We start from the raw sequence: 9,794 nt of genomic DNA, 5'->3' as shown, positions 1-9,794 counted from the left end.
CATATGAGCTTTGCATTGTGTGCCCTTGAAAAAGAAGTCACTGGCTGCCACTGTTGTAGTTATGTAGAGTGAGTATCTTTATCCAAATTATATTGCTGCACTATGAGGTATTATTACTTGTTTCTGTTGATTTTTCTACATGCTTTCTGCCTTTTATTTATTTGTCTCAGAGGAGCAACGTTGCAAAAGTGGCCTCATGTGGTGCCCTCCAGCATTGGTGCAGCCATCATTGCCAAACTTAATGAAATTAGAGGGAAAAAGAAAACTAAAAAAGATTCTGAAACCTTAATGCTCTTTGATGACTGATGGACATGACTGTGTGTTTGAGGTATACTGTTGTTAAATGTTTGTTCTGTTTTTCCTGAGATTTCAGGAAGAGTTCAGTTCATAAGTTGTAATTCAGAATTACTTATGTGGAGTATAATTTGATTGTGTCTTTTTCTTAAATCAATAAATATGGGGGCACAGTGGCTTAGTGGTTAGCACGTTCGTCTCACAGGGTTGAGGGTTCGATTCCCGCCTCTGCCTTGTGTGTGTGGAGTTTGCATGTCCTCCCTGTGCCTCGGGGGTTTCCTCCGGGTACTCTGGTTTCCTCCCCCCGGTCCAAAGGCATGCATGGTAGGTTGATTGGCATCTCTGGAAAATTGTCCGTAGGGTGTGATTGTGTGAGTGAATGAGAGTGTGTGTGTGCCCTGCGATGGGTTGGCACTCCGTCCAGGGTGTATCCTGCCTTGATGCCCGATGATGCCTGAGATAGGCACAGGCTCCCCATGACCCGAGGTAGTTCGGATAAGCGGTAGAAAATGAGTGAGTGAGAATTAATAAATATTAACATATTTTTTGCATTTGTTAAATGTCAGAATCGAGCGAGGGAGAATTTTTATGTATTTTTATTATCACTTTCGTCAATTTGCCCCGAAACTGTTTCACTTGGGCCAAAAACAGAAAAAGTTTACTCTGATTTAATGTATGACAGTAAGGAAATAAAAGTTTTTGTGTTTTTTTTCTCTGAAGTGTATGTAAATGTCTGGTTTCAACTGTACATACCTTTAAAATTGTGTGATAATTTATTTCTAACAAAATTGCACGATTTATACTTATACATATATTTAAAAAGTGTTGTTTATAAGTGAATAATACTACAGATTTTTTATGTAACTGGGGAGATAACAGAATCAACCATGTTATTTGAAGTATGTGATTGATTTCAGTTCAGACAGTGGCGCTAGAGAGCCACAGAGCCAGGCAAATACTCCACAGTGTGGCTGCGATGCTTGTAGCCGCCGCACGGATGAAGGTTTTATCGTGGACGTGCGTGATAATGGAAAGCGCGCCCTGATACGCCTCCTCACACGTGGGTTGGATCTGATCCTCCGGCAGCATGAAGCCGTGCTGACCCTTATCACGTAGCTCAAACGTGAAGGAAAACGGGATGCCGATGAGACGCGCAAAGTCACGAGACGAGCCCGAATTGGGGTCTGAAAGATATTAGGAAAATATGCTGTCAAACACAGGAATGACCACGTTTAAACATCTGAGAAAAATTGTCAGAAATTAAGTTACGAACTGAAAAAAGTAAGTAGGTAAGCAAAAATAAAAATTCAAATAACAGAAGAAAAACTAAATACAGAAAAATAACAAATGTCTGAAAACATTTTTTTTGTCTAAACCCAAACATGGAAGTGTTGCAGAGGAAAACTAGTAAGCAGAAAATAAAATCTCTATATATAGAATCTAAGTAATTCTATAATAATCCTATAAATAAATGGATTTTTATCTCATTTAAAACTCTTTTTTATTATTGTTATTATTATTATTTAGTGACCAAGCCTCAAATTAGGACTGGAAAAAAATTAATAATGAAACATAAATTTTCATCTGCATAAAATATTTGAAATGATGCTCCATGTATCTATTGTTAAATAATAAATGATATAAAAGTACATGGGGGGCATGGTGGCTTAGTGGTTAGCACGTTCGCCTCACACCTCCAGGGTCGGGGTTCGATTCCCGCCCCACCTTGTGTGTGTGGAGTTTGCATGTTCTCCCCGTGCCTCGGGGGTTTCCTCCGGGTACTCCGGTTTCCTCCGCCGGTCCAAAGACATGCATGGTAGGTTGATTGGCATCTCTGGAAAATTGTCCCTAGTGTGTGATTGCGTGAGTGAATGAGAGTGTGTGTGTGCCCTGCGATGGGTTGGGTGTGGGTCCGTCCAGGGTGTATCCTGCCTTGATTCCCGATGACGCCTGAGATAGGCACAGGCTCCCCGTGACCCGAGGTAGTTCGGATAAGCGGTAGAAGATGAATGAATGAATAAAAGTACAGGGGGTGGGAATGAATGAACTAATGAAAGAATTAATGACTGAATGAATCATTTATCAATCAATCAATCAGTCAATCCTATCCCAACCAAAGTCCCGTTATTATTATTAAATGTAATTAAAAAATAATGATAACAATCATTTTGTAATGAAACACCTTGGAGTTAAAGGTCGGGTCTCCGTTGTTTGAAAGCCAATGTTGACATTTCAAATCACCAAAACAAACACGCCCCTAACCCAAACGGTCCCACCCCTGTATTGATAGCTCCGCCCACACATACATATGTAACCCAGGCAACTAATGGAAAGAAATGTGTCTTTATCATAGCTGAAGGGAAGAACAATGCGATTGCAGATAAACAAACAAGCAAAAATGACACACAAGCATAATCATGCAAAGGATTGCATATATTAGTTCTGTGAAACTCTTGAGCTAAACGCTGTTACTAGCAAAATGCGGTTTTAGCTGCCTCTCTACATTACTACGATAGAAAAGAGGTGTTATTTGTGGAGTAACAGCGTTTAGCTCAGGAGTTATTGACTCGGTAATCTCAAATCTGTGAATATGCGCCCAACTTTACTTAAGACACCGAGGTTGCTTTTTACTTCTCGATAGGTGAATAACGTTGGTATTGCTTTGTTTCACAGAACTAATATATGCAATCCTTTGCATGATTATGCTTGTGTGTCATTTTTGCTTGTTTGTTTATCTGCAATCGCATTGTTCTTTCCGCTCCTTCAGTTCTCTCCAGCGCTGGAAAGCTGATCCTATATTAACACGGGTCCTACTTCTTACCTTACCGTAAGCCTTTCTTCACTTTCTTTCTTTGTTTTTATCCGCCATGTCAATATTAAAACCGCTTTCTGCTAATGTCACATATGCGCACTCTCTCTGCCCATATTGACAAGACATGCCCCTTTCTGCTCATTGGCTATACGTTAGTTTTGAATTTGTTTTGTTTGGCGGCCCAACGCAGTTTTCTGAAACATTTCTCAAAACAACGGAGACCCTACCTTTGAATCATGAAAAAAAGAGGTCAAACACACAAAGCACGTTAGGAGGTGTTCCCACTGTGTAGTCTATTCCATGAACAGCTTTAATGGCCTCTGCTGCAGCCAGACCCACTTTCATCTACACTCACACACACACACACACACACACACACACACACACACACAGAGTTTAGACAGTAACATGGCAGGACATCCTATGAGTCTTGTATAGTGAAAAGGAAACGGGCCTCACCAGCTCATCTTCATTGGGGGCTGTGATGTTGGGGTGCCCATAAGGCAGCAGGATCAACTGGCCGAACGAATGGATGGTGAGGAAGCAGAGGATTTTGTCTCGATTGTCACTCAGGAAGTCTGTCACCGCCTTGGCCTCGGGCTCCGAAAGAGCCGAGGGTCCATTATAGAACACTGAGCAGCAGTTTCTGGAAATTCCCACCACTGTGGAAATCACAATGACATTAGTATGTAATAATGAGGCATGGCCTGTGTGCCTGTTAGTCAGAGTGAAGGTGTCATGGCCTGTGTGTCTGTCACTCACACTGAAGGTGACCAGGCCTCTATATCTGTCACTCTCAGTGAAGGAGGTGTGGCCTGTGTGCCTATTAGCCATTAGTCTAATGCATCTATAAGATGCATAAGGCACTATATAAAAATTAAATATAAGTAGTATTTGCAAAAGCATTAAATCATGACTTACTTCCCCAGTTAGCATAGAAGTTGCCATTGATATCCGTACCAAAACATGTGCAGTTATCAGATCCAGGTGACCTTGACTTCCTCCATAACCGTGTCTAAATAAAACAGCACATGCAAAAACATAAGAAATTTGAATTATTAATGACTGTTAGAAACTATGGCTATGATTTGGTAGAAATACTTTGTCAACATTTAGCTTCATAAAGCTTTTATATGCCTCCTAAAGCTGAAAGTGCAACTTCGTGACATCAAGATCCCTGTTCATTTGTACTTAATCGTTTTCTGTGTAAGTTTGTATAGATTAGATATCCATCCATCCATCCATCCATCCATTTTCTACTGCTTATCCGGGGCCGGGTCGCAGGGGGCAGCAGTCTAAGCTCTTCCGGGGGAATACCGAGGCGTTCCCAGGCCAGCCGAGAGCCGAGAGTCCCTCCAGCGTGTCCTAGGTCTTCCCCGGGGCCTCCTCCCTGTTGGACATGCCCAGAACACCTCCCCAGGGCGGCGTCCAGGAGGCATCCGGAACAGATTCCTGAGCCACCTTAGCTGACTCCTCTCGATGTGGAGGAGCAGCGGCTCTACTCTGAGCTCCTCCCGAGTGACCGAGCTCCTCACCCTATCTCTAAGGGAGCGCCCAGCCACCCTGCGGAGGAAACTCATTTTGGCCGCCTGTATCCGGGATCTTGTCCTTTCGGTCATGACCCAAAGCTCATGACCATAGGTGAGGGTAGGAACGTAGATCGACTGGTAAATAGAGAGCTTCGCCTTGCGGCTCAGCTCCTTCTTCACCACAACAGACCGGTATATCGACCGTATCACTGCAGAAGATACACCAATCCGCCTGTCGATCTCCCACTCCATCCTTCCCTCACTTGTGAACAAAACCCCAAGATACTTAAACTCCTCCACTTGAGGCAGGAGCTCTCCACCAACCTGAAGGGGGCAAGCCACCCTTTTCCGGTTGAAAACCATGGCCTCGGACTTGGAGGTGCTGATTCTCATCCTCGTGGCCTCACACTCAGCTGCAAACCGTCCCAGTGCACGCTGAAGGTCCTGATTTGAGGAAGCCAACAAGACAGCATCATCTGCAAAAAGCAGAGACGAAATCCTGTGGTCCCCAAACCGGACTCCCTCTGGCCCCTGACTGCGCCTAGAAATCCTGTCCATATAGATAATGAACAGGACCGGTGACAAAGGGCAGCCCTGCCGGAGTCCAACATGCACCGGGAACAAGTCTGACTTACTGCGGGCAATGCAAACCAAACTCCTGCTCCGGTCATATAGGGACCGGACAGCCCTTAGCAGAGGGCCCCGGACCCCATACTCCCAGAGCACCCCCACAGGTCACCACGAGGGACACAGTCGAATGCCTTCTCCAGATCCACAAAGCACATGTGGACTGGTTGGGCAAACTCCCATGAACCCTCCAGCAACCTGGTGAGGGTACAGAGATGGTCCATTGTTCCACGACCGGGACGAAACCTGCATTGTTCCTCCTCAATCCGAGGTTCGACTATCGGCTGAATTCTCCTCTCCAGTACCCTCGCATAGACTTTTCCGGGGAGGCTGAGGAGTGTGATCCCCCTGTAGTTGGAACACACCCTCCGGTCCCCCTTCTTAAACAGAGGGACCACCACCCCTGTCTCCCAGTCCAGAGGCACTGTCCCCAGCCGCCACGCGATGTTGCAGAGGCGTGTCAACCAAGACAGCCCCACAACATCCAGAGACTTGAGGTACTCAGGGCAGATCCCATCCACCCCCGGTGCCTTGCCACTGAGGAGCTTCTCAACTACCTCAGTGACCTCAGCTTGGGGGATCGATGAGTCCACAACTGAGCCCTCGGTCTCTGCTTCCTCAATGGAAGACATGTCGGTGGGGTTGAGGAGAACCTCGAAGTACTCCTTCCACCGTCCGAGGATGTCCCCAGTCGAAGTCAGCAGATTCCCACTCCCACTGTAAACAGTGTGCGCAGGGCACTGCTTCCCCCTCCTGAGGCGCCGGACGGTTTTCCAGAATTTCTTCGAGGCCAACCGATAGTCCTTCTCCATGGCCTCACCGAACTCCTCCCAGACCCGAGTTTTTGCCTTGCAACCACCCGGGCTGAAGCTCGCTTGGCCCTCCGGTACCTATCAGCTGCCTCCGGAGTCCCCCAAGCCAACCAGGCTCGATAGGACTCCTTCTTCAGCTTGACGGCATCCCTTATTTCCGGGGTCCACCACTGGGTTCGGGGATTGCCGCCACGACAGGCACCGGAGACCTTACGGCCACAGGTCCGAGCGGCCGCGTCGACAATGGAGGTGGAGAACATGGTCCACTCTGACTCAATGTCTCCAACCTCCCTCGGGATCTGGTTGAAGCTCTGCCGGAGGTGGGAGTTGAAGATCTCTCTGACCAGAGACTCTGTCAAATGTTCCCAGCAGATCCTCACAGTACGTTTGGGTCTGCCAAGTCTGTCCAACTTCCTCCCCCGCCATCGGATCCAACGCCCCACCAGGTGATGATCAGTTGACAGCTCCGCCCCTCTCTTTACCCGAGTGTCCAAGACATACGGCCAAATACCCCTTATGAGGAATTTAATAGCAAGGTCCGTGACGTCGCCTGGTATGGCGCAACCGGGGCCCCACCCTGGAGACAGGCCCGGGGTTGGGGCTCGCATGCGAGTGCCTGGTGGCCGGGTCTTACCCCACGGGGCCTGGCCGGGCTCAGCCCGAAGGAGTGATGTGGAGCTGATCTCCTGTGGGCCCACCACCTGCAGGAGGAACCGTAAGGGGCTGGTGCAATGTGGATTGGGTGGCAGTCGAAGGCAGGGGCCTCGGCGACCCAATCCCCGGACACGGAATCTGTCTCTAGGGACATGGAATGTCACCTCGCTGGGGGGGGAGGAGCCTGAGATGGTGCGGGAGGTTGAGAGATACCAACTAGAGATAGTTGGGCTTGCCTCCACGCACAGCTTGGGCTGGAACCCAACTCCTTGAGAGAGGCTGGACTCTCTACTACTCTGGAGTTGCCCGTGGTGAGAGGCGGCGGGCTGGTGTGGGCTTGGTCATAGCCCTCCAGCTCAGCAACCATGTGTTGGAGTTCACCCCAGTGAATGAGAGGGTCGTTTCCCTGCGCCTTCGGGTCGGGGATAGGTCTTTCACTGTTATTTGTGCTTACGGGCCAAATGGCAGTGTAGAGTACCCGACCTTCTTGGCGTCTCTGGAAGGGGTGCTGGAAAGTGCTCCGACCGGGGATGCCATCGTTCTACTGGGGGACTTCAACGCTCACATGGGCAGCGACAGTGACACCTGGAGGGGCGTGATTGGGAGGAACGGCCCCCCCGACCTGAACCCGAGTGGTGTTCTGTTATTGGACTTCTGTGCTAGTCACAGTTTGTCCATAATGAACACCATGTTCAAGCATAAGGGTGTCCATCAGTACACATGGCACCAGGACACCCTAGGTCGGAGGTCGATGATCGACTTTGTGGTTGTTTCATCTGACCTCCGGCCGTATGTCTATAGATTAGATAATTTTTAGATAAAACTTTATTGGTGTCTGTGGCGAAATAATTATGTAACGGCAACTGAAATGTTGATATATGTAGTGCTCCATTTTGAAGATAAGATAATAAAGTGTCTTTAGAGTATAAGAAAGTACATTTTAAACATGAAAACATGTAAATAGTATAAATAACATTAAATATATATAGATAGATAACTATTTATATATATATATATATATATATATATATATATATATATATATATATATATATAAACACTGTAAACATTTTAAGAATTATTCATATATACATCTAAATAAGCTGTAACATATCAGAAAAACCAAATTTTATATATATATATATACGTATATATATATATATATATATATATATATATATATATATATATATATATATATATATACGTGTATATATATATATATATATATATATATATATATATATATATATATATATATATAATTTGGTTTTTCTGATATGTTACAGCTTATTTAGATGTATATATGAATAATTCTTAAAATGTTTACAGTACTTATAAGGGTTATTTCAGTTTATAGATGTACCGTGTTCTGAACATGGCTGTAAATTCACCGTGTTGTCTTTCCATGAGTAAATATATCCGTCCATGTTCAACACCGGGGTGATGTACAAGTCCAAATGTTTCAAAATCTCGCTGATCTTTGAGTCTGTTTTGTAGGAGCCTAGGATCTGTTTAGATTTGATTAAAAAACAGCACAGTAAAGGCAGTGACAGTTTTAGATGGAATGTATAAACATAGAAATAATAATAAATCCCACCTCCTTGACAAAGTGCTGGCAGAAAGCTGGAGTGATCCATTCTCGAGCGTGAATCCCACAGTCCATCCAGACCATCTTCTTTTTCTCTGTGCTGCTCAAACCGATCTGCCTCACACGCAAACACATACTCATGGGCTTCACTATATTCATTATAGTAAAATAGATTTAGTGAGATGGTTATCATAGAGTTCAGTTTATACCAGCTTTACAGGGAAGCTACCTTCAGCAGAGTGATATTCCTCTTTTCATACGTGTTTCCATAGACGACGCTGGTAACGACTTCAGGATGTTCCTTTATCATGATGTTCATCCACTCGGAGATCTGTGAATGAACAATTTGACAGATAATTTTAATAAATGGCAATAAAAAATAAAATAAAACAGACCAACCCGAAGAACCAATAAACGTAAGAAAATAATCCATGATTCAGTACTATTCAGCAAACAAAATCGACTGATCAGCAATTTCAGAAATTTAATTAGCTGTTATTGGATGAAGTAACTAAAAGCAATAAATACCAGTAAATTTATCAAAAACAGTGTAATCGTTAATAGTCAGTAAATAAATGAAAACTGGGTAAATAAATGATTTAATAAATCAAATAAGAAAGTAAAAATCAAACTTTAAGAAATTACTTACTAAGAAAAAGAAATAGATTTGAATTTGAAACTAGAACCAATCAAAATAAAATATTGTTTACTAAGCAAGTAAATCAATTTAGTAATCAAATTCACATTTTTACACAAAAGGAATAGAGAAATGTTAAAATGTTTGAATGACCTCATCCATGGTGTGGTACTTGGTGTAGTCATAAGCCCACTGCTCTGCTCCCTCCACTGCCCTGGAACATTAAATCATACAAAGTATTAAAATTTTGTTGTAAATGTTTGGACAAAATGAACAAAAAAATGAACAATTCTCATTTCCACCATCTCTACTCTATTAAAAAAGAGAAACTTTTTCATTATCAAACCAGATTTACTGCACTATCTTCTGTCATTATTTGCTACATTGTTAATTAATATAGTATCTTTACTTATCTGTTTACTCTGTTTACTTATCTAGATTTTTACCCTCAGCCACTGAGATAATGATAATGTAGAAAAATTACCTGTCATGGGTTTGCACGGTTAAAATGAGCAGAATGGATAAAACCGATCCCAACATGTTGCTCTCACCTTGAAAAGCAATAGGAATCTGCACCAGCTGTAATAAGTGGCTTTTTAGTGGGTTTGACGTCTGATAAAGTCAGTGATTAAGCTGAAGTCCACAGCAGTTTCATCAGGAGTACTATCACGTGGGAATAATTAGCTTTTACACACCTAAAGAAATAAAGAGTTGATGTACATGCTACATGATATTTTATTTATACTGAATGGAAAACAATGTATGCAAACAAACAGTAAAAACAATGAGTTGGGTTTAAGATTTGTGGTTATTTCAGCATTACATCCAGGTCTATGAT

The 9,794-nt window shown here is 43.8% G+C and overlaps 1 protein-coding gene across 1 annotated transcript; it reads right to left on the bottom strand.

Annotated features, from left to right (window-relative positions):
* Positions 1-874: 874 nt before the first annotated feature.
* On the bottom strand, positions 875-9,564 carry LOC132842927 (carboxypeptidase O-like). Its single transcript, XM_060865917.1, has 9 exons — positions 9,441-9,564; positions 9,110-9,170; positions 8,549-8,650; positions 8,329-8,433; positions 8,123-8,239; positions 4,028-4,121; positions 3,566-3,768; positions 3,367-3,451; positions 875-1,478 (listed from the first exon to the last, which is right to left on the bottom strand). Exons 1-9 carry the CDS (start codon positions 9,494-9,496, stop codon positions 1,213-1,215), a joined length of 1,089 nt encoding a protein of 362 aa, XP_060721900.1. The 5' UTR covers positions 9,497-9,564; the 3' UTR covers positions 875-1,212.
* Between the last annotated feature and the right edge of the window lie 230 nt (positions 9,565-9,794).

Source organism: Tachysurus vachellii, chromosome 3 (assembly GCF_030014155.1).
Source record: "Tachysurus vachellii isolate PV-2020 chromosome 3, HZAU_Pvac_v1, whole genome shotgun sequence".
NCBI lineage: Eukaryota > Metazoa > Chordata > Actinopteri > Siluriformes > Bagridae > Tachysurus > Tachysurus vachellii.
This window is presented reverse-complemented; position numbering and strand designations above follow the sequence as displayed.

What these genes read in the sequence shown, in the direction of transcription:
- LOC132842927 (XM_060865917.1), bottom strand. Translation starts at nt 9,496, where the DNA reads ATGTTGGGATCGGTTTTATCCATTCTGCTCATTTTAACCGTGCAAACC. An exon ending in AGTACCACACCATGGATGAG is followed by an intron (nt 8,651 to 9,109) that starts GTCATTCAAACA and finishes GTTCATTCACAG; the next exon opens with ATCTCCGAGTGGATGAACAT. An exon ending in CTTCTATGCTAACTGGGGAA is followed by an intron (nt 3,769 to 4,027) that starts GTAAGTCATGAT and finishes TGATTTCCACAG; the next exon opens with TGGTGGGAATTTCCAGAAAC.